At 39.0% G+C, this 26738-nt stretch overlaps 2 protein-coding genes across 6 annotated transcripts in view; one reads left to right on the top strand and one right to left on the bottom strand.

Annotated features, from left to right (window-relative positions):
- On the top strand, positions 1–26645 carry ARFGAP3 (ADP ribosylation factor GTPase activating protein 3). Of its 5 annotated transcripts, none has more exons than XM_062491847.1 (16): positions 1–135; positions 5744–5862; positions 6414–6486; positions 8894–9025; positions 10475–10561; positions 11888–11963; positions 12242–12298; positions 13369–13415; positions 14467–14612; positions 16622–16747; positions 17184–17306; positions 19813–19950; positions 20680–20803; positions 21682–21772; positions 24940–25061; positions 25714–26645. In XM_062491847.1, the coding sequence occupies exons 1-16, from the start codon at positions 67–69 to the stop codon at positions 25729–25731; spliced, it is 1548 nt and encodes a 515-aa protein (XP_062347831.1). In that variant the 5' UTR covers positions 1–66; the 3' UTR covers positions 25732–26645. The 5 variants fall into 5 exon arrangements, with proteins under 5 accessions (XP_062347831.1, XP_062347832.1, XP_062347833.1 ...); XM_062491848.1 differs by having other exon boundaries at positions 19795–19950; XM_062491849.1 differs by having other exon boundaries at positions 10475–10562; positions 11883–11963.
- The window catches only part of LOC134043479 (dynein axonemal intermediate chain 7-like), a 28398-nt gene continuing 24729 nt past the window's right edge, over positions 23070–26738 (bottom strand). The window contains exon 15 of the mRNA XM_062491846.1: positions 23070–23172. The gene's annotated coding sequence lies outside the window, so the exon portion shown is untranslated. The remainder of the gene's footprint in view (positions 23173–26738) is intronic.

Genomic DNA, 26738 nt, shown 5'->3' with positions numbered 1-26738 from the left:
GCCCCGGCAGCCCCGGCCCTTCTCCCTCGCGGCTCCCCCGGCGGTCCTGCCGGCTTCCCTGGCGCCATGTGCGAGCCCAGCAAGCAGGACATCGCCGCCATCTTCAAGCGGCTCCGCTCCGTGCCCACCAACAAGGTAAGGGGCCGGGCCGGGCTGGGCCGGGCCGGCGGGCAGCGCTCCGCCGCGGTGACACGTCGCACAGCCGGCGGGGCGGGGGAGGCGCGGGGCCCGCAGCCCGGGACGGCGCGGAAAGGCCCGGCGGGTCCCTGGGGGGGCCGGCCCGGGAACGGGGGAGCTCTTCCCTGCCTGCCCCCCTCCCTCGGGCCGGCATCCCCAAGGCACGAGCCCTTGGGGAGGGAGCTGCGGTATCACCGGTCCGCGGCGAGGGATAAACAAGTTCCCAGCCAGCTGCAACGTAGGGTTGAGTGTGTATTCATTTTTATTTTTTTTCTCCTGTTTTTATTATCCAGCGAAGTGGCACAGCCACTTCTGCAGTGATAAAAGTTTGTCGTTTTTAAATCTTGTTGGGCTTGTCCCGTGCTCAGGTGGGCTTTTGCGGCGTGTGAAGGTGTTTCTGTGGTGTCCTGTGCGTGTGGAGGTGTGGGCTGGCAAAGGTGGCTGGCCAGGTGTCGTGGCTCACGTTGCCTTGTGCTGCTGTGTGCTGCCTGTTTGTGTTGGCTTTGAGATGTACCTGGGAACACGCGTGAAATATACGCCCACCAGGAAGCTTCGGATTAGCCTTGCGAAGAAACACGTTGGGTTTGTTTTCTGGGAATAGGAATCCGGATGTCTGTCTGTGGTCCAAAAATGACTTCCACGCCTTGAACGCAGTTCATTAAGACTGTACCGAGCTGGTTTCTCAAAGCAGAGGTGAACACTCAGTTTCTAACAAAAGTATTTTTAAAATTTGCCTTTGCAATGGGGTAAAAAGTTTATCAAGGAAAGGTCCTAGTCCCAATAGCGGGGGTGAGAGGAGATCTCTTATAAGCTCCTGAAATTCATTGGCGCTCTGCCTGAAAATGGAGAAGTTCAGGGCTATTGTGTTGCTTTTTCTGTATTGGGATCACAGGAGAATTAGAAAGAGCTGCCCCTGCCTGGTAAGCATGGAGTGCCTGGAGCAGTTCCCCTGTAGTGGACTCCTTGTTCCTGTGTAGATTTAATCAGATGGATGTGGTGCCTGTGGTTGCTCAGGTGTATCTGTCTCCCCATGTCAGATGTCACACAGAAATTTAGTGTTGACTTAGCAATATAAGCACAATGTGTGCTGCCAACTCACCATGGGCCAGGGGTAGAGAAGTGGCTCAGGCACAGAGAATTCGATAACAATGAAGTGATGCCCAGTCTGATTGACCTAAGAAAGCAGAGGGGGAGAGTGGAAAACAACATCTTAGCTCTCACAACTCTCCCATGTCCGTCTGTCTGACTGTTCTCAAGGAGTAAAAATTGTTTCTTCTATCAGTTTCTCCTCTCGTGTTTGTTTCCTTTCTGTTGTGTTCTTCTTGAGCAGTCTGTCTCCCCCTTTTATTTGTAAGTTTTTTTTTTATTATTATTTTGTTGGGGAAGAAAGACATGGGAAAATGCAAATATTGAAGAGGGTTCTGGATTAAAAGTTTAGTAATTTGCTTTAACTGCAGTTTATGGGTAGAGTTTGGGAAGAACTGCCTGCTCTAGTGATGCATGTGCATTTACAGTGTGCTGGGTGCTCTGCAGTAGTTCTCAGTGCATGTGAGCTTGGGAAAAAATTCTCATTTAAATAAACATGCATTTTAATTTGTGGGTTAGAGTATGTTGAAAGTGATGTTTCAATAATTTTCTCGAAATTAACATCTGTAATTTGATGTTAGTTCCCTTTATGATCAGGTTTTGAGTTCTTGGTGTCTTTGAGTGTTCCGTAATGTAGAGCTGCCTGATGACAGCAGACTGGTGATCAGCTGCCTGATGACTTAACAAACAGGTTACAGTTATTAAATGGGATGTATTTTGTACCCATAAAAATGTTCGTAGTCCTTAGGCTACTTGATATTGTTAACTTGGGTGTTTGAGCTTTACAGCTCAGCTTTTTTTCATTACTTGTACACTCAGGCTGTGCTGAAAGTCTCTTTTATTCTGTCATAGAGCTGTTCCTCTGAAAATGTTGTTTTTTCATTCTTTTCCACCTGGTTCTTTTCTTTGGTTAATGATGGTATTCCTGTCTCTGCTTGGACTCCCAGTGTGTGTGTTGTGCTGGTGGTTTATCAGTAGTCGAGTTTTGTTATTACAGCGTGTGTTTGGGTGTGGTTTGTGTTTATGTTGGGTTTTGCCCCAGGATGGACTCTACTATCTTGTGTCCCTTAAGTCATTTTGAGGTGATGACGCTTCCAAAAGAGCAGTCCTCTTGCCTTCCCGTGGCCAGCACTGCAGTTCCCTCCCTTATGTTGGCATTCCTGGCCGGGTGGCTGTGCTGTGAGTTGTCCCTACCTTTGCTCTGAGTTCAGAGCTGCTTCCCAGTGGGATCAGCAGCTGGGATTACTAGTGCTGATGCCAGAGAAGAAGGAAAGCGTATCTGTGGATAGTGGCCGGTGACTAAGAGAAGCTGCTTGGATTTAGATCACCTTGCCTGAGTGAGGTGCTGCCTCCTGAGTTCCAGCTGGGTTGATGTTCAGGCAGCTGGATCCACAGCCTGGGAATGGCAAAGTGTGGATCTGCCCTGGGCTGGAGCCCTGTTCCAGGGGAGGTTCAGAGTGTAGGGGCTGAAAGTCTCTGTGTAGCCCTGACCTCAGGGTAGGTGCTCTTGCTGAGCCCACTCACCTCTTCTGCTCATGTCAAAAATAGCATTTCTGTCAGCTGTTTATTACTGCATTTCCATAGCTAGTGTCAATATTTTATTTATTTATTAATGTAGGTGTTTTGTGCAAGGTGGATGTTTTATGATTTATTGACTGCTTGCTGTGGATTATACCCAAATCTCTGTGTTTGCTCTTGTACAAACATCTCAGTTAGGTCTTTGGCTGCTTTTTTCCAAAGTGACTCTTACTGAATCTACACTGTGAAGTGTTTCAACACAAAATAAACAAAAAGCATGCAGGTGTACTTTGAAAGCACTGGATTATTTAAGTATATCCTTCAAATATCTTTTTAATACATATTTTAATATTTTGGTTGCACCTAAATCTGTACAGAAAATACAGTTTGTTTTTAAAATGGAAACAATTTCATAGGGTGGCTCTGAAATTAATTTTAATTGCTTCACTCTGATTCTTCTTAAAATTTATGTGGTGGGAAGCACTTTAAAAATTGAGAAAACTAAGCAAAATTAGTCTAAGTGTTAATGAAACATGCCTCTGTTTCTGTTGCATAACTTTGATGGAAATAGCAGTTCCTCGTTTGTTTTCAGAAGAAAATTGGTTGTTCCTGCTTCCATCTCAGTCCTGAAAGGTAGGTTTTTCTGCCTGTGAATAATCTCCACAGGTGTCTGGTAGGGACTCCTGTGTGAGCGAAGGTACTGAGCTGTGGCAGCCAACTCCAAGGTGATGCAACTGACTTTAAGATGTTGAAATTACAAAGTGCTCGTAATTGGAAGAAAGGAAAGGGAAAGGATGAGAATCTTCAGGTATATTTATGGCTGAACTTCTAAAAACATGTTATTTTTTTTTTAACCACCCACTTCAGATTCTCGTTTCCCATTTGTACTCCAGGGAGTTTCCACAAGACTTCTAGCTGGAAGTCAGCTTTGCTCTCCTGTATCAGAAGTGAGACCAGGGTTGCTCTGTTGCCTCTGGTTGCAAGTAGAATTTTCTCCTTTTTGTTGTCCCCATCCTCCTTTGGCCTTGTAAAAAAAAGCCTGAAAAAGTCAATTTAAAATGAGAATGAGTCTCATGTTTTTTAATGACCCGCTTCAAAGAAATTGGGGAAAAAAAAAGAAAAAGTTCTGACTACTTAAGCTGTGTTTTTTCTTAGAAAATGGCATACATGAAGTCATACTCATTCTTCTTTTTCCTCCTCTGTGCCGTTCTTCCACCCGAGCTCGTTTCAGGGACTCACTCTAGCCTTTCCTGTTGTCACCCATTCTGTGTTGCTTTCATTCCTGCTGTATGCCAGTGAATGCCCCATTTCCACTCACAGGAGTGGGATATGTAAATAATGTTCATAAGCATTACGTCCCTTTTGAGAGGGAAAGGCAGGACTTGCACATGCAGGAGCTGTGACCTCTATGATTTCTCTGTGTGTTACCACTCATTACCTAAGAGAAGCTCACCCTTAAAGTGTTCAGTTGTTGGAGGAGTTAATGCTGGATCTGCTGGTGAGCTGTGCTTGTGCCTGATAAATTTGAACTGCCCAAGCTAAGTAGACCACATTAAACTGAGGAGTTTAGCCTCAAAATGCTCCTGGGCATGTACTTGAAATGAATTTGGATGGATGATGGGTGACATGACTTGAGGCCAGACTCAGAGCTTATTTGACTGTGTATGTACAAAAAAATAGAGACAAAAATCTCTATCCAGGTTTACAGAGGGAGTTTCTGGCAAGAAGACATCTTCATTTTATTTTTCTTTTGTTGTTCAGCTTGGTAAGGAAGTGCTGAAAGCTCTGTGTCTTGTTTATGTTGTTCCTTATGTCCCCACCTGGCTTGAGGTAAACTTTATTTTTTTATATCTGCATATAGCTGGAAATTCCATTGCTATTTGAGGATGCATTAAGTTTATAGGAGGATGTTAAAGGATAAAGTTGCAAATTGGAATGCTGTCAATTTGTGTGTAAAAGCTTATCTCTCTGTGGAGTTATTTCTTATTAGGTGCCACTTTTAGGTGGCATTAGGTGGATGCTTTTACTGTAAAAATATTCTGCAGCCTTTGCAGATACCTCTGAAAAAGCATTGATCAGATAAAGTCCTGTCATACAGGAATAGAGTGTACACGTGGCATTAACTCAGAATAGCTGTTTCTGTTTAAAGTTGTTGTGTTCCTTGCATTTGATAATTGATTTGTATCAGATAATTTTTCTTCTGGCTCGTGCTTTCCTTGGTCAAAGAAGCACAAAATTCAGAATAGCTGAAAAAGGACTTGAAAGTTGTGGTCTGCTAACCTGCAAAGTGTATGTAACACACGCAGACACAGCTCTTGCTGTTTTGGCTGGATGTTAGAGGTCCAGCGTGGTGGAAGAGGGTAGGAAATTCCTAGGTTTGTCCATGCAGTAATTGTGGACCTGGTTGCTTTTTAACCAATGTGGCGCAGATGATGGAAGGGCTGATGTGGCAATTGGTGTGTGATGAATCGTGTGAATATCTGCAAAGGCTGCCCGTATAAGCAGTGCTCAGAGGCCTTCTTCACACAGCTGGATTGCCCTGAAGGTCAAGGTTTCAATATAGGAAAGTAGATAATGATGGCATTAGTCCTGCTGATAACCTTCTGAGGACTCACAGGTGCAACATGAGGAGAGCCTGCCCTTGGGGAAATATTTCTTAACCACTTTGCTATTCCAGCAGTGCTAGAAGTGCTGTGTTTGAATTAGGCTGATGTTGGTTCTGTGACCTGATTTCTCAACCTGTGTACAGTGGCTATTTTTGGGAATGGGGAGGCTATAGTTGTGTGGGCAGATTGTGTAACTCCTCTTTAGATGTCTAAAATTAGGATACATGGAGTTGTCATGTCAATTAACGCCCAAAGAATGAATTAATGAAGTTGGACCATTTCAGGGCTGTTCCATTGACCTGTAATTAAGGCCTGGTTATGCTCAAGTTCTGTTACTGATGTTTGTTTGTTTTAAGGTGTGTTTTGACTGTGGAGCAAAGAACCCCAGCTGGGCGAGCATCACCTATGGAGTGTTTCTCTGTATCGATTGCTCAGGGACCCACCGGTCCCTTGGTGTTCACTTGAGTTTCATTCGGTAAGTATTGGTGTGTTTTGACAGTAAATCTTTTCATAGTTTTGTTTGTTTACAAACCTGCTTAGAGAGTAAAACCCATTTTTACCTCAGCTTCTGATTCAAACCTTCTTAGTTGTTAGTGTTGGCTTTGCTGTATCTGACAGCTTCTTGGGAATTGTGTTAAATTTGCCAGCTTTGCTTCCCAAAGCAGCTCATTGTGGTGGCACCTGAGTTCTACCCTTCCAAGCCAAACTATTCTGTGGTTCTGGTACTTGGGTAGAGCTCAGGCAGAGAGCTGGTGCAATAAATCTGCACCCTGAGCTTGTCCTATTCAGGTGAGTGTCCCAGCTGCTGACTCAGGGCCTTTTGGGGTTTGATAAATAACTACAGATTACAAAAAAAAAAAAAAAAAAAAAAAAAAGGGGGGGGGGGGGGAGGGTGGGGAGAGAAACACTTGGCAAAAAACCCACAAAAACAAAAAACCAAAAAAAACCCACCAAAACAAAAATAACAGGAGCAGAGTGATTTTAAATAGCATTGATGGTAACACTAAAAACATTTTTTGTGTTTAGGTCTACAGAACTGGATTCCAATTGGTCCTGGTTCCAGCTGAGATGCATGCAGGTCGGAGGAAATGCAAATGCTGTACGTACTCCCGAGTGTTTGCTTTCCACATTGAAGCTTGGTAGGCTTGGGAAATGTTGTCTGTCCTTACTGCCTCTCTTCCTGGGCTTATTTTTTATTTTTTCCAGTCCTTTTTCTTTGTTACAGCCCGCCTCTCCCCATTTTTTAAGAATTCCTCTGGATGCTTTTATCCTCCATTCTTGCAACTTCTCCATTTTGGTATAGTCTGAAGACGTTTGTTTTTTTTTTTCCTTAGAAGTCAGTGATGAAAATCACTGAAAAGGCCAGATTGGATTCCTTGTCAGTACATGTCTAATTGAGACAGCTGCACAAAGATGGCTTGTAAAGCAAGCTTATGGCCTCTTCCTGTGACCATCATTCCTTCTATGGCTTATGAAAAAATCATGCCAAACCCCATGGAACTGCCAAAAGTCACCCTGGAGTCAAGATCTGGCTTCACCTGAACATAAGGCATGCTACATTGTTGGAGGGGGACGAGCAGTGTCATGGTTTGGGCCAATTCACATTGGCTGTTCCTTTCAACTTGACTTTATGTACTTACACAACTTGTTTGTAAATTGAAGTTCTGTTAACAGCTGTCTTGTTCTCAATCTCCCTTTTTGTTTTCTTTTGTAACCTCTTTGAAAGTCTTTTCACAGCTTTTTCCACAAATAACTGAGAGTGCTTCCTTAAGTTGGCCCACCCAGTGTGGGAACATGGAACTTTCAAAAGCAATTTCTGCTTTTCTTCTAATTCCCTGAATGCTTATCCCTTACATTTTTTTCATTTGTGCTTTAAGAAGCTTCATCCAAGCTTGCCTTCTGTAGTCTTTTCCTTGACAGTTTTAACCATCGTTCCTTAAGTCTTTAGGGTTTTTTCTATTTTTTTTTCCTATTTACATACAAAAAATGCTGAGTTGAGGGTCACTGTTACTTATGTTCTGCTTCCGTATTTTCCAAAGAAATACTTTTTTTTAATTGGGCATGCAACAAGTCACTATCTCAGGCTTACAGATCTAGCAGTTACATGGTGGCTTCTCCCTCTTTTTCTTCTGCCTGTCCTTGGTGCGTTATTCCTTTCCATGTTAGTACTGCTGTTATATGAATATCCTCATCAAGTTCCTGTTGTGCCACTTAGTACATAAAAATGACAGTTTTGACTAATGAGAAGAGGGAGATTTCATGTTAAGAATAGTTTCTTGTTTAGCCAAATGCTTAAAAGCTTTGATTAAATTATATCAGTTTTGCTATGTAAGGGGTTTGAGACTGTTGGAAAGAAGACATGGCAAAGTCTGAAAAAGTCTTCAATTAATCTTGGAAAGCCTATTAGCAGATGAATAACAATAAACCTTAATTGTTTAATTTTGTGGGGTTTTGTCTTCCTGCTTGGATGTCACTGTTTCTTATCATATATTGTACCAAGAGGTGCAACACACCCTCAGCAACTCTCCAGATACCCTAAATTTTCAATGATCTGGTCTGGTTTGGATTACTTCAGAAGATGAATACTCAAAACTTGAAAAAGCAGATTGGCAAATTGTCTGGACATTTAATTAATGTTTTTAATTAATGTAAAATTAATGTTTTTCTTTTAATGGCACTAAAAAGCCATTCCCTTTTGGTTCCAGTTAAATGCCAAATTCTAGTTTTACTAACTATTGTCTAAAAGCATTGCTAGATTAACATAAATCATGTTCTGTAATTGCCTGATGATGCTGAATCCTGGATAGCAGCAGTCCTGAGCTTCGTGCTGTGTTTTAGATAGCTAGAAAATCCAAAGTGTCCTTAGATTCTTGTGCTTTCAGATCAAATCTCCATGGTAATTGGAATTAGGGTTTCTAAGAAGCCCCTCGGAGTACCAAGTTCATAGGTGTATATATTTACATGCAGAAATGCACAATCTTCGTTTATTCATTTTATATAAACATCTATATGCCTATAAACATATCTGGGCACATAGATATGTGCATAAACCCCCCTTTCTTTTGAAGGAGGACCAATTTTGTACACTCATTTTGGTACTAGTGAACATACATTGATCTCCCCAGCCTGACAGTGATGAATCCAAGCAATGTCTTTTAGAATATTAGGAATGTCCTGTGGAACACAGCTACTGGTAATTACTTTTACTTCTTCCTTCCACTTAATCACTCAATTTCAGAGCAAGGATTTTTTGTATATAATGAAAGCTTGCATTTGTATATGCTCTTAAAGCATCACACTGGCATGTTGGGCTTTTTTCTGTCTTATTTATGTATAAAGTAGTCATCAGAGAGGAGTTCCCTTTGTACTTTGCAGATTACTTAGACTCCATATTAGATTTAGGCAGAGGAGCAGAGTAGTTTTCTGCATGGCAATATATTTTTGTGTCAAATATCATTAGCTTTTAAGCCTCTTCCTCACAGCACTTTCTGTGTTCTGCTTCCCAGTCTGCATTTTTCCACCAGCATGGGTGCACAACCAATGACACCAATGCCAAATACAACAGCCGTGCTGCTCAGCTCTACAAGGAGAAGATCAAATCTCTTGCAGCACAGGCCACAAGAAAGCATGGGACTGATGTGAGTAGTGTGTGTCTTGAGGCCTGGAGATTCCTGAAAAACTTCACCTTCTTTCCCTCTAAAGGCACTTTAAATTTCTAATTGGTAATACAAAATATTATCAATCTTCAGATAACGTGGCCGTTTCTCCATGAGCCATGTAGCGGTTTTGGTTTTGCGTATCAGAAATTGAGTATTTAAAGGAGTACAGCATGAAAAATTGTAATGGAATTAGCTACAGATTGTGTGTGATTTAAGTGGGGCTTGTTTTGAACAAATCAAGAATGTATTTTTTGGGTTTTTTTTCCCTACAAAATTAATATTTGGGAAATTAGTAAGTTGTGTAGAACTTGCTGTTCTCCATCAGAGATGCTGAGGCAGTTCATGCAAGCTGCCAAAACATTGTTAGGTTGCTGCCAGGAGCTAAGCAAAATAGCCAGAATTGATTTCTGAAGTGTTAGGTAAGTTTGACAGCAGTTCTCTTCTTCATACACAGAAAACATGTTTTGATTGTTTAATTCAGACTGTTGAAGTTTGTGTCTGTTTCATTTGAAGTTGATCAGATGAGTGGAAATTAAAAGCAAGAAGACTTGATTTTTTTTTTTTCTCTTATCTGTGCATCAAACAGCATGAAATTTAATGGATCATTCTTAATTATTCATACTGTGGACAATATAATTTGCATCACTAAGTTCAGAGAATATTTCTTTTGACTTGGTAAACAGGTTAAGATGTAAAATATGTTTAAGTAAGTACAACATACTGTATGTATCTAAGTTTATGGCAAGTTCCCCAAATGACTCTCTGAGGAGCTGTGATTATCTCGCTTCAATTACAGATTCCATCCAATTGTTTGATATTAAATAATTGAAAAGTTCACTAAATATTTAGTAAATATTTTTAGCTATGCACTGCAAACTTAAGTGATAATATGCTATTTAAATTACTGAAGTAAATTATTCAGGTAATTGCATTTAGTACCAACCATGCTCTCCTCTGTCACATGGTAAAAAATTCCTTTTCTGACTTGCTAATAGAGCTGATTGTTGAATGCTGAGTTGAGCTTGTTGTGCCTTTACTATCCTTTCTGACAGAGGTCATTATTCCTACATGGAAGAGGAAGAGCCATGAGAAATGATTTGCCTGTGAGTAATCTTGAAGTGCAGGTCTCAGCTTGGAGTTCTGTCCTGCAGTCCTGTGGCTCTCTGGGGACCCCAGCCCTGAGATCTGGCTTTGCTCAAAGCTCTTGGCTGATCCACCAGGAGCACATGAAATATGCATGAATTTAATAAAAAAAAGGAATATAATCTATTGGACATTGGATAAATTTGCAAGGAAAAATATGGACAAGGAAAAAAACCAACACATTTTTAACCTGAAAACAAAACAGAGTAGTTTTAAATTTTTTAATGCATTGGAAAAAAATGCATTCATGCAATTAACCTGTAAAATTCTGTCCCTTAATTTCAGCTGTGGACAGATGGGTGTGGAATGCCACCAGCATCACCTCAAAACAAAGAGGAGGAAGATTTTTTTGCATCCCATGTTTCTACCAAGGTACAAATTACCTGTCTAATTCTTGTTTGGTTTCTAAACACTTTGGTTGACTGTGAGCTGTATGGTGAAGATAAAACCCTGAAAGTGAACTTTATAGAGAAAAGGTAGATCAGTGAGTTGATGTGTATCTGCTTTTCCTTCTGTTGAATCTCAGAATTCTTCCTGGATGTGAACCACTTTCTAAGATGATCATTTTAAATGACCCAAATAATAGCTAAATGTGGAATGAAAATCTGTTTTTTTTGTAGACATAACAATTCCACTTGAAGCCAGGATTTCTTGCTTGAAGTGCTGTGATATAAATAGGTACTGTGTTGTACCTTGGGTTTTCAGTCAGCAAAGTGTAACAGTTCTTAAAACATTTATTGTGACCTGCTCACACACCTGCCTGTTGAGGGGGATGTGTTTGAAGGGAGTGGGAGGACATACCATGGATGTTGGGAGGACTGCTCACAGTCAAAAATAAAATGTGTAGAAAACAGGAAGTGCAAGAGCTTCTAGTGGGGAGAAGGTGTGGTGATTATATGTAAGTGTTGTGGTTTTGGTTTAATTGGGTAGAAGCATCAGTTTTGTGTAGTGGTTTTGGTTTCTTAATTTGAAATTTTTTTTTGTTGTGAGATAGGATTAGGAGAAAGGCAAAAGAGGTTTAACTTTAAATGGTATAAAGAAAAACTTTATTATTAGAAATTATAAGAAAAAAAAGAACAAAAGTTAGAATAAAACTTTTAGACTACTTTTTCTGTCTTCACACACTTCTTTCTTTTTACACTGACAACATACAGAAAAACGAATTAATTTACTGTTAGTTTTCCTGAGATTTCTTATGTTTGCATGTGCGTTTCACAAAGACACATCAATTTTCTCATTTGTGTAACAATGTGTCAGTATTAAAAATCCAACACCAATTAGTCCTTGTCAAGTCCAAAAAAAAAACTGCCCAGCTTTTAAGAGGTAAAATTTAAAAAACAATCTTTGCAAACCACCACAGTAAGTTAATCATCCAGCATACAATAAATAAATCTAAAGCATACTTTAAATGCATATTAATGGTTTTGATGGTAAACATATGGTAAACAAAATTCCTGAGAGGGCAAATAAAAGTGCTCAGGAGTGGATTGAAACCATCTTGTGTTTAGTAAAGGTAGGCATTTATTGTAATTTTAATAGCTGCCCTTCTGAGTACAGGTTTTAATCCTGAAAGTTGTGATTGTAAGAATTCAATAGTAATAAACCAGTGATGCTTAGGCAGTCTTTAGCTAGGTACTCATGTTTATTTGCTATATTCTATTTTCTGTGCACTTTTGATTTTGTGGTTTTTTTTCCAAGGATACAGAGTGGATGTTACCAGAACCAGTTTCTCTCCAGCAGAAAAGTTCAGAAAACATTCCAGAATCCTGTGAAGGTACGACTGATTCTCTGTTAACAATAAGTTGCATTTTTCTGATATTCTCTTAGTCTCTTATTACCTTGCTTTAATAGTTAAATAAACTAACAATGATTAATAACACAAGAATTTGGGGTGCCTGCTCCTCTTTCAGTGACTGGGAAGGCTGTGATGAAATACCACACTGTGGTGTCTCTGCCAGGCAGTGCCCTGAGTACAGTGAGATGTGTTTTGGTACTTCATGCATTCTAAAGAGCCATGTGATATTCTCAACCTTGATATTCCTTATCTTTTAGGACCAGAACATGGACCAAGCGTTGATGGCCTTAGCACATCACCACAGCCACCATTAGGTAATGAGTGCAAACAGCAGAAAAGAGCAGCAAGTGTAGGGAACCCAAATATCCCTTTGGACAGGGAGTGTCTGCCTGGGAAGAGCTGTGGAAATAGATTTTGCTCCCTTTTCAGAAATCTGAACATAAAATCTTGGACTGGAAAAATCCTGTGGTGGTAATGCAATACCTTCAATTACCAGGCTCTCATACTTAACACTGAGCTGTTTATCATACTGTGAGTAAGGAAAAAAAGCTGATGGAAATAGAACAGAGTAAAATACCTCAGTGATTTGTCACTGTGAGGCTTGTCCTGCAGGACCAGGTTTCTGAGAACAAATTGTTGATTCTCAGCAGCTCAGAGGTAGTAAAGAAGTGCTTTCTGGGCCTGTTTCAATACTTTAGACAGGTATGGTCTTCATCACTGTTTTTATTTGGGTTTGGTTACTTTAGAGCTGGAGATGGCAGAAAACTTCACTGGATGCACTTCCTGCTTTTCTCATTAGTATCTTTAAAACAAGTGCTTTTCTTGGTTGGTTTGGACATTGCAAGTTGTGTCCTAAGGGAAGAATCTCTGTTCTGTGATTGTCCTTTTCACATAAATTTCAGCTCAGAGTAGTTTTTCTGGATGCACAGGCATCCAGTAGGGGCTGTTCATAATGCTTGTGATGTTCTAGTGATTCAGTATGTGTATAGCTGGTGTGTTTGAGCACAGCCAGTGCCTTTCTAGACCAGGAAAAACTCATCTTAGAAGTGATATGAAGTCAGGTGGACCCCAAGTCTGATTCAGAAAAGCAAGTCCTGCTTTCCTGTTCCGTTAACTAGCAGGAACCTGCAACAGACAATGGAGCTATTATTTTGCTCCTGTTGTATGTTTTCAAGAGATGCCAATCAGGTAGCTCCTGACATTTTCTTGGAGATACTCCCAGCTCTGTTCTGTAGCTCCGTTTAGTATCTCAGCCCCTCAGTGCAGAAAGACATGAAAATAAATGGCAAAAACTATTTTGAGGTTGATGTTACAGAATTTTTCTTCTGCAGTTCTGGAATTAATAAAAATGGTATGTTAACTGATGTACATTTAATCCTTGCAGAGAACACCACCTTCATAAAAAAGAAGCCAAATCAAGCTAAGAAGGGGGTAAGTGTATGTAAACAATGAGTATTTTAACTGTATTATGGATCTTACTTCAAGATTGTTTACAGACTTGCTTCTGCATGGCATTTTAGCACTTTCTTAGCATCTGGTCTCTGTAAAAAGGCATGAAGAGAACTGAGTGTCTCAGAATGATGGTTCAAGGCAGGGGAAAACTGAGGAAGGCAGCTCAAGTTTTGGATGTGTGGCTGTTGCTACTCAAGAAACAGCCCTAATAGTCACCCTAATGCCCACCCTAGGGCTGTCAGGGTGACACTTTGTTGCAGGGAGTCAGTCACTCTTTAAGTCTGGGCCACTTTAGGACAGAAAATTTTGAAGTTTTTTTGGAGCAGATAATTTAGATTAAATCCCATGATTCTGTGCTCCCACTAGAAGACCCTAATACCCAAGAGGAATTTTTTAATCTGAGTGGTTTGTGCAGATCTGTTCCCTCCCAGTGAGAGCAACAGAACTGGGTTGACAGGTGCAGGTACAGATCTGTGTGTGCCTGGCCTGGAGCTTTTACATGAAGGCTTTAAAACAATAAAAAGTGAAGATAAATGCATTGTGAATTTTGTTGTTGCTGCAGTGTTGCAGGTGAGGAATTAAACACAGAGGAGACTAAGAGCAGCAGTTTGAGGGCTGTGCCACCGAGTCAGCACCATTGTATCCACATTTGCTGTGTTAAGTGTTTTATAAATATGATAATGGTTCCATGGCAACAAAATGTATTATATTATTCCTATATAACAAAAAAAAAAGGTGTTCTATATATTGTATTTAACAACTAAAAGCCAAATACTTCAATTTTTCTGTGGGACTTCACTGCAAAGCTAGCTAAATTTGTAAGAACAATTAGCAAGAACAAAATTTTGAAGTGCAAAATTTGGAAAGAAGGCTTTTCTCTGCTCCAAATTGTCCTTACTGTCTGCAAGGACTGCTCCCAGACAGGGTGCGTGTTTGCTGTTGTTTTCACATCTGGCTGTTGAGTCAACTGAGCTGGTTGTCTCAGTTATAATATTGGGGCTTTTGGCTTTTTGTTTTTCAATAATTTCAGCTTGGTGCCAAAAAAGGTGGTTTGGGAGCCCAAAAAGTGAGCAGCCAAAGCTTCAATGAGATTGAAAAACAAGCACAAGCTGTAGATAAAATGAAGGAACAAGAGGATCTTCACAGTAGTAAGAAAACTGAGAAGGAAGAGCCACTGTAAGTATGAAATAATTATACAGTGGTAACTGTTAAGCCTAACTTAATGAGCTAATTGACAGCATTTAAAATACTACCATAGATTAGCATATGCCAGTAGAACTTCAGTTCTTAAAAAAAAGCCCATACATGGTTAAGATGAGCCAAGCAGTAATTCCCCCAGTGCCTTTTATTTTTGCTATTAAATGTATGTTAATGCAATTGATGAGCTTGTGTAGAAAACTTATTTTATTATTATAAATATTTAGAAGACTCTTAGCTCTTAATTTTTTTTTAATCTCATACTAGTTACGTAGTTTATTTTGGTTTGGTGTAGTGAACTCAGTACTATTGAAAACAATTTTTCTAAGAGCATAGGAGATATTCAGCTTAACTGGGTAAGAGCAGAAGAAGTTTGTTTCAAATTGCCTGTTTGAGGCCTTGAATCTGTTGGTTCAACTTAATTAATAAATATTCAGCCCTAAAGCTCAGAGGGTGCTCTTCCTGATTCCTTCCACATTCTTCTGCTATATGCTTTTGGTTTTTAATATTTCATTAGTTGTCATCAAAGTTAGACTACTAAATAGTTGGTTAGAGTACACTTTTACTGTTGAGCTTAACATCCTGTCAGGGGCTAGAGAATCCTTCCTATAACCTCTTAAGTTATTAGATAATTGCAGGATCACTTTTTGCTCATGATACCAAGGTCTGTGATCTGTAATCTCCTCCCCATTCCTTTTGCTCACTTTTATGTTGTCCTTGCAGATATAAGTGTTTTGGTTGCATTAAAAATGCCAGTCACAAGGGGATCATTACAAGCGTTTTAACCACAACATCATGGTTCTTGGTGATTGCCAAAAACCAGTGGTGAGACTCTGAACTAACAACTAAATAATAAAAAAAAGGATGTTCGTGTATTATTATTCTTTATCCATATCATCTTTGATTGTTTAATTTACTTTAGACAGAAGTCCCAAGTAATGTGTTGGGTTTTGTGTCAGAAATGTATCAATCCAAAGATCCAAGCCACCTTTTATTAAAAGTTCTGCAACCCTTCTGCAGTAGTCAAAACCCCCTAAAAATGCTTGTAAACATGAGGGGATGCACATACACTGAGTTTATGGATCCAGTCCCAGTGGAGGCAAGAGAACTGTATTTCCCTGAGATTATAATTTGGGAATTTTAACTGCAGGTGGCAGCAGTACCAAAATGAAAGGAAGGGTGAACTGTGCTAAAACTGTGTTTGCTTCCAACTAATTTGTATAGTGCTTTTAATTTTAAAAGCTTGAGTAATAAGCTTTACTAAATTAATTCAGTATGACTTTGTTATGTGGCAGGAGTGGAAGTGATTCTTTTGTAATTTAGTATTTAGAAGGAGGAAGAGTTCTGAGACGTGAAATTTAGATGTGATTTTAAATTTGTAGACAATTTCCTTACTTCTGCTGTGCACTGACAAGAATAGATAGCTGAAATTACTTTTTAAAACTCGATCAGTATTCTCATTTGTTTTAATCAACAGCAAATAAGATTTTGATGTTCGTAAAATAGATTTCCTGAGAAGGGCTGCTAATCTTACTGCTTAAAGTGCTGGGTAGATGTTAATCATTTATTCCTTTCTGCTTTGCAGCACATCTACCAGCAGCATCCTAAATCTCATTTGCCTTTCTTCTCGTAGTTCATTTGTACTTCATGCCAGTTGAGACTTGGGAATTAAAATATTGCTGAGTTGCTCATTAAAATTAATAAAATTTTATCCCTTTTGACCTGACAAATTAAATTTAAGCAGTGTTTCTGCAATTCTGTAACCAAGATGAAAAACCTCAGTCTCTGCTGCACAGTTGTGACTGGAAAATATTAAGATGGTTTAGAGGTAAGGGAGGGAGACTTAGCTGAGCCCAGATGTGCCTGTAGGGAAGACATTAGAAAATACAGTGCTACAATAAATATTGTTAATTTTCTCCTAATATTCTGGGCTTATCATTCAGCGTAGCACTGGACATTCCTCTGGTAACTCTTTTTTTTTTTTCCAGAGTATCATCTCTAAGGTTGGCCTACAGAGATCTTGATATTAAAGCAAGAGAAGAAACCTTAAACCTCGCTGGTAAGAAGAAGACGGAGCTGGAGAGGCTTGGCATGGGATTGGGCAGCAACAGGAGGTATGTGAAGTTCTGGAAACTGTATTTTAAATACTCTGTGGTTTTATGCACTTATCACTCATTTTACTCAGGAAATGAAGAAATGGACTACAGCATGTTATGGAAACTTCAGCAATATCAGCAAAAAACCTTCTCTTTGTCAAGGGGAAGCTTCTGATAGATTTAAGTTCTGACCTGGCAGACAGATGTCAACCTAGATTGTGTTTTCCAGCTGTCAGAATAGGCTTTGTGTTCAGAAGTCCTGTCCCTACTTGAGAGAATGGCAGTTTTCCAAGGGTTTCCTTTATTTTAATTCCTCTTTCCTTAAATGTTTGTATAGCTTGGCCTTTCTCAGCAAACTTCAGAAACTAGATTTGGGCTTTGATTTCTTTTTTTTTTTCTTTTAGGGTGTGAGTTTTGTTATATCTTTACATGCTTGTTTTTTTCCTGTCCCCAGTAACATCTCTCACTCAGTCACCTCAGATATGCAAACAATAGAGCAGGAAACACCTACAATTGCAAAGCCAAAGAAGAAGTACGTGGATGATGTGGAAGACTCCTACTTCTCTTCTAGCTCAAGGTATTCTGTAAGATTTTGGTTTTGGATGAGCTCAGAAGTATATGCAAGTTCCATAATAATAGGGACAGTATTTCTGAAAGCTGAGATGAAGGCAGTTTGAACCTGTGAACACACCCAGGATGTTTTCAGAGGACACCTGCATTAGAAGAGTTGTGGAAAAGTTGGCTTTGCCTCAGTGACAGATGGATTTGTGAAGGAGGGGAGGTAGCTTTGTTGGGAAAGTGGTCTGAACTACGTATTTGTAGATTTTATCTTATCCAGAGTCTAGTCTGTGCTTGCAGACAATTGCAAACTGCTATAGAAGTTATAGAGTTTTATTTGCTTTGTTCCAAATCCGGTGAATTTTTGTCAGAATGACTTTTGTCAATTCCTTTTTTCTTTCATTCTTGTGCTGTTGTCTTCAAATTAAACAAGCATCGAAGTCTGGTATTAGATGTACTACAGTTGTATTATTCTCTATGTGCCAAATGCAAAAACTTGAATCTTTTTGAGGTGTTGTGCTGGGTGTGTTCCTATTTCAGAGACGTTTATGTATCTGAACATAAAATGTAAGTGAAAAATAATTGAAACATTTGTTATCAGAGGATGAATGCAATGCACACTATAAAATAATTAAATCTTACAGGCCCTAATTACAATGAACCAGCTGTTTCTGGACTGAGAGATACAAACAGGTGTTGCTTTCATAAATGGCCTTTGTTGGATCCATGCCACAGCAACGTGAGAAATTGTACCTAATTGCTTGTAGACAGGCAAATAAAAGCACAAAGGCTTTTGTGTCATTATTTTGTAGTGCAGTCACTGCAGCAGAAATACAAAAGTGGGTCCAAGGAAAGTGGCAGCAGTCTTGTAAAATAAAACAGCATTTCAGTGTTTGCCTTGTTTGTTCCCTTAAAAGGACTTTACTGGTCTCAAATTATTCATCAGCTACCAGCAGGCAAAGGATGAATTATGGAGGAGGCTTTTTAATGTGTTGTGGTTCAATGATTAGAGGATAAATTGTAACCTGGCTGTTCCCTGCTCTTGTTCTGGTTTGAGCTGGGAGGATCTAATTGGAGGTGGTACACAAGTCCATTCTCTTTAAAGAAAGAACAGTCAGATTTGGACTTGTTAAGGGTGTTATTATCCTTTATTTCAAGCCATGACTTTGAAATAGAAGCAAAGTAGCTTTAGCATCATCTTAGTATATGCCCAAAAGCAAAATAATAATCTAATAATCATATTAGAGTGCTGGTAAGTGAATTAAGCAAGGTAAAGGTCTCAAGGTTTAGACATAAAATTGAAGCCTCTGGAAGTCCTGAATTTTGATGTTTTGCTTTTGCTACAGTTAATGAAATCTTTATTAATGTCACAATGTAAAATTTTGTTTTCTGTTAAATGCCGTTTTTCTTTCTCTCCCCCACCCCAAATACTGAAGAAATATTTTGCAAAGCTACAAAAAATCTGAGGGAGAAGGTTAGAGAAAATAAACACTTTTACTCAGATCAGCTCATGCACGCCCTGCCCAATGCCATGGTTTTGGTGGCATGAGACTGGAAAGCTTCAAATCCATAAAAATACCTTGTGGGTTTGTTATTATGGAATTTATAAAATTGCTGTGGTTTCTTTTTGTCAGGAAAAAGAAAGAAACCTTTTTTCAGGAACCTCAGGAGAGAGCCTCCTGCTTTTTGTTTCATTCCAGAAAGTTCATTCCAGATCTGTCCCTCATGTTTTCCATGCTCAGTGCTGAGACTTTGCTGCTGCAGGTGTCACATTTGTCATAAACTGCAAAAACGAGTGGCCTGACCATTCATAGCACAAACATGGAGAACTTTCTTTTTTAAGAGTATTTTTCACAAAATGCTGGTGCAGACTGTCTTGTTCTGTTGAATGGTTCCATTCTCCTATACCCCTGTGGTTTTGATAATCTTTCTCCCCATCCTGGTCATAGCCAAACTTCAGGTAAATTTCTTCAAACACCAAATCTTAATCTTTGGCATTTCAGTAGGTCTTGGTGGTGTGTGTATATATATATATAGATATATATAGATATACATACATACATATATATATATATATATAGATATGCTTCATGTTTTCCCCCTTTATTTTCTGTTTTCCCTGTGGTTTTGATGTGCTTTTTAAGCACATCAATAAAGATGTGGTTTTTAAGGCAAGAGAAGATTGCCTTATTAAATTCAGACTCACTTTCAATTGAGGTTTTAGTATTTAATTTTAATAAAATGTGCTGCAAAACTCACAAGTTCCTAATATTTGTATTTTAAAAAATACAGAACCAGAAATAAAGGCTTTCCTGCCTATTATGAGCCATTGGATTCAACTGTACAAAGCTTCTAAAGCAGTATTGTGAAATCCAGTTTACTCACTGACAGCTGTAGTTTTGGTGAAAAAGTTCTTGCTAGTGAATACTTACAGCAGTCATTATCTAACAACAAATAAATATATTCTGACTTCTCAATAATGTAACAGAGTTCTGACTTTTTAAAAGGTTTTTCTTTTATTCTAGGTACTATGATGCTTCAGATTTGAGGAGCAGCACTTTCTCCAAATGGGATGACAATTCAGATGATTTTTGGAAGAAAGAAAATAATAGTAAAGACATTGATACATTGTTAACTTCAAAAAGCACAGGATTTTCAGACAGGTACACCAAGAAAACCAAACTGATTTTTGTCCAGAAAGCCCAAGTTTTAATCTGATTTGAGTCCTGGTCATAGTAGTGGGATTTTCCTCAGTCTATGGAAGGAGAATTTGGCCAGAACTTCCATCAGCAGTCAGATGATCTCCTGACTGAATTTCTTTTGCAAGCTGGATTTCTTCCTTATGTTTTAAGCACTGTCTGTTGTGCTCAGAGCTGTTCAGTGCATGTACTGGAGGTAATTCCCAAACGCTTTCAGCAAAAGAGGAAGTAGACAAATGTGGGGAGAAACTCAAATATTTGCCCAGTTCTGAGCACACACCTGCTTTGTTTATTGTGTGGTGAATCAAAGGAAACTTTGTTAACAAATGAATGAAAATTGGTGAATCAAAGGAAACTTTGTTAACAAATGAATGAAAATTTAGGGGGCTCAGTTCTGTGGATGAAGGTACTGGAGACACAAACAACAGGTCTGATTGTGATGATAAAAAATATCTTTTCTCTGTGACAACTGTATTTTTATCTTTGTAACCAAGTAGAAGATGTAAGAATGGGGGGAGGGGAGGGATGTGCTAGGCTGGTGTTTTCCAGCTCTCCTCTTCCTACTTTAAATCATATTTTTCATTTCTGTGTGCAGTACAGTTTGAGCACTTCAGGGCTTCTTGTTTGATTCCTTTCATTCTGCCATGATGTGCATGAGGTTTCTCTCCCTGATGCAGTTTATTTTCCTTCCAGGCCTGCATCTCGGCGTAAGCCTGAATATGAACCTCCTGCAAATATAGATGAGGCACAGAAAAAATTTGGCAATGTCAAGGCCATTTCATCAGACATGTACTTTGGAAGGCAAGATCAGGCTGATGTAAGTAGGAAACAGTAATAAGTATTTTTAAATGTTAAAATATTCTTTGACTATAAAAATGATATTCTTGCAAGTAAGGGAGATGGCAATAAATAGTTAAAATTGGTAGAATTAGTGAGTTTGTAGAATTCTCTCCCATTGATTATTTGTTTGATGGAAATGTACAAATTTCTGATAATTTAGAATTTAAGGATTTGCAGTTGACCTCCATCATTCTTTCCTGATACAAGTGGTGGACTATCATTCAGCACTCCTGAGTTTTGATGGAATCGGGCTTAATTTGTTCTAAATTCCCAAACTGATGCCAACAAACTGCTGCTGAAACATTTTACTGCTGTGTGTTTGCTACATGAAAGCATCATTAATGTTGTAAAGTTAACTAAGTAAATAAATTGTTCAGTGAATTGCATGGAGTTGAATCAGCCTAGAAAAAAAGAGATTAGTATCATGCTGCATCTTGGTGAGATTTTTAATGAAAAACTAAAACTGTAAATACTTATTAAAAATATAATTACTGTTTGTAGGGAACTTGGAAAAAGTTGACTTAAAATTGTCATGTGGTTGGAAGGGTCAGCAGGATGTAAACTGCAGTGCTTCCCCCTCCCTTTCACATTTTTTAGTTGTTTTTAATGGTTGCATAGTTTTTAGCAGTTGTAGGGTAACGAACAGAGTGGGACCTTTGGGGCTGTCACTCTTGGCTAACCCAGAAATAAGATGGTGGCAAATTCAGTGTAGGTAATGTGAAAACTGAAATGGGCACAACTTTCAGTATGGTCCACTTCAGTTCTAAATGTCTGTAGTCTCTCAATTTATATTGCATGACCTCAAAAGGTAGCAGCAAGCTAATAAAATCCTTTTTATTCTCAATTCTTTTCCAGTATGAAGCAAGGGCTCGGCTAGAAAGGCTCTCTGGAAGCACGTCCATAAGTTCAGCTGACTTGTTTGAAGACCAGAGAAAACAACCAACAGGTACATATGAGAGTGAGAAACTGGAGTATGTGGGGAATGCAGGCCCTGACTCTGCTTCTAATCACAGCCATCATCACTGAGTTCTGCAGGCAAAATGCTAATAGCTCCAACAGGCATGGCAGGTGTAGTCATTGTTTAAAAGTTAACTCCTTAAATTTCAAGGTCTCTGTTTTTGATTCTGTAAGTTCAGTATTTTATCTTGGGGAGGATGTGTTGCAAATAACAGACTATTTTGTAAATAACATTTATCAAAGGAAATCTGTAATAGTTTCCAATGAGGTAGCACCTAAAAGGACTCTTAGGTAGATTTTTTTGATCAGTTACCATAAGTAGCTCGTTAGCTGTCATAATAATACTGGATCCAGGAAAAATCATTAATAAAATGTTAGAGTTGAAATTCCCATGTCATCTGTTGCATGGCATACCCATTCAGTGGAATATTTGCTTCTACCTCTGGCCTTGCAAAATTATTAAGGAAGACCTTCACTTGGATTGTCTTTTTTAAAGATTTGTTGGAGCACCTCACACTGGAAAGTGTAGTTCATCAAATCAGAAAGGGAGAAAGATTAGATGGAGTGAAAAGGAACCCCTTAGGGTATTGAAAATGTCTCCTGTTTTCTTTCCAACACTTCTTGGATTGTGCAGTAATGTGCAATGGAAAAGGTGGGAAATACTGAAATATTCTATAGGCTTAATCAGTTAAGTTTCATTCCTTAACTCTTGAAGAAATTGAAAAAAGAAGAGTTACTGAAGAGCTTGAAATCTGTGAGTAATTATTCAAATAGACTGGGAAAACAAACAGTGTAGAGCATCTGATTTTACTTTGGAAAAGTAGGAGGGAAAAACCCCAAAACATGTGACTGTTTAGTTTTGTTCCTCTGAAAGCAAGTTTGTATACAGTGACTAGCAGAGAAATAACTCCTGTTACCAGCTGCTTAGGTAAAACCAGGGTTTAGCAATTTGAAATGTGAAAAAAAAAAGAAGAAGATACCAAGCAGAAATCACAGTAAGTTGCTTTAACCACTTGAAAGACAACTTGCAACATGGTATCATAAATTCACACTATCAAATTTACAGAAACTTCCTTTCCTGCATGTCTCTGCTACACCACTCACCCCAAAAACTGAGGGGTCACCCTTCTTGGAGAAATGCTACTGCATTGACACTTTGTCTGGTGTGGAATTAATGCCCAGACTATCATTAGTTTCATAAAATAAACATAATCAGGATGCTGTCAACAAAAACACCACTGTAGTTCTGGAGTCCTTGCTGGGATAAAACATCCTTTGCATCTGAGGTTGTTTTTATGAGCACTGGTGAGCTGTCAGCGTACAACAGTGTTCCTTGCTTTGTTCAGTTCCTTGCTTGTGTGCAGAATGCTGTTTTAACCAAAGAGGGACCTGCAAGAAAAGACCTTTTTTGCATTATTTCAAAGCTGATGCTTATGAAAGTCAAGTGGCTGACTTGGAGGTGCTGATTTGGAAGGAAACCACAAGAAAAGCAATTGCTTTCCTGCCTTGTTTACAAGAACTTTTTCAGAGCAACTGAACTTAACCAGCAAACGATGAGAGAATTCTTGTGGCTGGGAAGTGGTTGGAGTTTTTCAGGTTATTTATATCTGCAAATTTTATTTCGTGACTGATTTTAGTAACAAAAATGCCTGAAGCATTTGATGAGTGGAATAGATTGTAATAAGACCAAATTGCAGCTCAGAAATAGGGCTGTCTGAGGCAAATCTTGAAGACAATCTATAAAGAGGGCCTATAATAAAGGGGATTTATAATCAATAAACCCATGCTGGGCTGAAGGATTGGAGTGGGAAGTTCTCTGAATGTGACAAGGTATCTGTGCTACAAACCAGCCTCTTACCTTAGGTAAAACAAATTATCTCCGGGATTGTCTGTCTCAACTTCTAAGGAGGCAGGTGCCTATAATTTCCCAGGACAGAGGAGCTACAGGTTCCCTCTCTTTCTCTCTCTTCCACCTCTGGTTGAAAGACTAAAAGGAGTCTCCATTTAAGTGGTCTGGTTTGGGATGGTTACTCCCTGGAGCCCCATTTATTTCTGGGATCTTTGGGGTGACCTCACTGTGGCCTTCCAGTGCCTTGAAGGGAGAGCACAGGAAAGATGGAGAGAGACTCTTGACAAGGACCTGGAGTGACAGGACAAGGGGGAATGGCTTCACACTGACAGAGAGCAGGGTTAGATTGGATATGAGGAAGAAATTGTTCCCTGTGAATGTGGTGAGGCCCTGGCACAGGTTGCCCAGAGAAGCTGTGGCTGCCTGTGGATCCCTGGCAGTGTCCAAGGCCAGACTGGATGGGGTTCTGAGCAAGCTGGGATGGTGGAAGGTGTCCCTGCCTATGGCAGGGGATGGAATGGGATGATCTTAGAGGTTCTTTCAAACCCAGGCCATTCTGTGACTGACTCTGTGATCACATTTCTGTGATTCTAGTTCACTTGGATTTGTGCCTTTGACAGTATCCCATATTTGCTAGGACTGTAATTATTTTCACCAATGAGTGGGTAATGGTAACTGTTAGCATGTTAATACTTAGCATGTGATTAGAGTGCAATTAGAGTAGTTAATTAATTATCTTTGATTTCTGTTACCTTTAGACCTGCACTTTCCAATAATAACAGAAGAGCTAATTCTGTCCCAAATATTTTGACTGTAAGGAAGGCCAGACTGCCAGCATTGTTCTAGAGTTTTAAACCTAATTTATTTCCATTTACTGTAATCTCTGTGGAGTTTTCGAAGCCTCAGTTGTACTAAGGCAAAATATAGGTGTTTATACAGCATGGAAATCACCCCTCTGCATGCAACAAATAGGGTTCATCACTTTGGCCACCTGTGAAATGTATTCATCTTTAAATTGCAAGGGGATAACATCTGTTGAGGATCCAAAACACCATCGTCAGAGACTGAAAGTACAGAAGAGATCACCTACTATCCCATCATGAATTGCTTAGCTGGGAATACAGAGTGTAGAGGATGACACTCTCAGGTAGAATTATGAAAACCTGAAAACAGTCCAAGGGAAGATGTATTTAAAACATTGAGATCTCTGTCTGGTGCTCCTAGTCAAACACTGTAGTTCAGGGATGGAAAAATAAGGTTGATTTTAATACAAAATTCTGTTTCTCCCATGTGTATTCTCCTTTTAGGAAGCTACAATATTACCAATGTCTTGCCTTCAGCTCCTGATATAGCTCAGTTTAAACAAGGAGTGAAATCTGTGGCTGGAAAACTTTCTGTCCTTGCTAATGGAGTCATGACATCTATACAGGTAAGTAAAAATGTCACAATCTATGAACCATCAGTTGAAGCCTTTCCGTAGGGATTTAGTACCATGGATCCTGCTACTGAGTTGTCTTAAGAGAGAAAAGAATGAATTTGGTTTTGAGCTCTGTAGACTTCTCAAAGTAGACAGTAAATCTTTATAATTAAAAAATCTGTATCTGCTAGCTCACCTTCATTGGGATATCTTTTTTATTACAATTAAAACAAAAAATCCCATCATGAAAGTTAGTTGTTGTTACTCTGTTTTTAAATTCATCACTGTTCCTAACTCAGAATGAAATAGTTTGGTTGGAAGGGATCTGCAGTGATCATCCAGCCTAACTCTTTTGTTGGCTCTTTCATTGACCTTTGATCCATGTTTTTGCACAAAATAATCCACCCTGGTCTCAGTGTCCAGCATGGTTTGTGTTCCAGTCACTTGGCAATTCCTGTATGCGGTCACTGGGAGCTCTCAGGTGTTTGAAGATCATGTTGATTATTCTGGAATTCAGCACTAAACTCCAGTTCTTGGAAGCACTGGTCAATTTTGTGAAAGTCTTGAAGAATTCAGTTGTTCTTCCTTGCACAAATGAAAGTAAAGCTGATTTCTTTCCATGGAAGACCCACTCATATCTGGTGTGTTGTTTCTACTTTTCTAGGATCGATATGGTTCCTAACTGAAGCTAAAGAAGGATTCTTCTTCAGGCACACAAGTAATCATTCTGCTGATTCAAATGAAGGTTGCCTTAAGACTGATGATATTTTTACCCATTTCTTAGAGCAGATTTCTGACTCAGCCTCTTCTTAGTGCTGTTTCGTTTTAACAGAGCAGAAATCTTGCAGCAACTTGTTACATTGCATATACTACTTCTTTTTTCTTCCTTTCCAGTCTTTATTTCTTAACAACCTTATTGTTAGATAAACTGGGAGCTTTATTTCATTACTGGCTCTGCCTGTGAGGCAGGAATGAGAAAGGAGGTGGTGGTGTTTAGTAGACTGTAGCAAAATACACATTTAAATTAAACCTGTGCTTGCCAGGAAGTAAAAGCTCTTGAAGTCATAAATTGATGTGCATTAAAATGGTGGGGAATTAGTGGTTTAAAACAGTATTCCAGCTAGAAGGTTCTGTGCTTAGATGTGAAGGGTGGAGAAGTCAAAATGTGGTAATACTGGATAGTGGATTTCACCTTGTTGTGGGGACTGTCTTATTTATTCCTAAATATGAAAGTTACATAAAAAACTGCAATATAGAATCCTTAAGTGCTTTTAAAAATTCTGTATTGTGTAAAAATTGAAAAAAAAAAAAACTTGAACTATACTAAGGGCCTAATAGAGTAGTTAATTAAATACTTGTTAAAATGTTTAGCACAATCTTAGATTTTTGATAATTTATCAGTTACTGAATAAGGTAATAGTGGGGCTGTGTTTTAGACAGTCTAGAATTTATTGCTGATGACATCCTGCATAAAATTATGACCTTAAAGAAAAGACTTTACAACCAAGAATGATTTGAAGTTAATTCTGTTCTGTAATTTTCGTAATTCAAATTTGTAAACTGCTGATATCTAATAAAAAAAATTATATAAACTCACTTTTGAATTCAGTTTCTATGTGTGATCATCAGTATCCAGCTTTCTAAACACTGTCATCTGTATTTTGTATATACAGCGGTCTGGTAAAATTA

Source organism: Cinclus cinclus, chromosome 4 (assembly GCF_963662255.1).
Source record: "Cinclus cinclus chromosome 4, bCinCin1.1, whole genome shotgun sequence".
NCBI lineage: Eukaryota > Metazoa > Chordata > Aves > Passeriformes > Cinclidae > Cinclus > Cinclus cinclus.
Note: the sequence above shows the minus strand (reverse complement) of the source record. Positions and strands in the feature narration are given on the sequence as shown.

Excerpts from the sequence above, each read along its gene's own strand:
- ARFGAP3 (XM_062491848.1), top strand. The coding sequence starts at position 67 with ATGTGCGAGCCCAGCAAGCAGGACATCGCCGCCATCTTCAAGCGGCTC. Across the intron at positions 14,613-16,621 it reads ACTGAGAAGGAAGAGCCACT|AGTATCATCTCTAAGGTTGG; the intron begins GTAAGTATGAAA and ends TTTTTTTTCCAG. Across the intron at positions 20,804-21,681 it reads GAAGGCAAGATCAGGCTGAT|TATGAAGCAAGGGCTCGGCT; the intron begins GTAAGTAGGAAA and ends ATTCTTTTCCAG.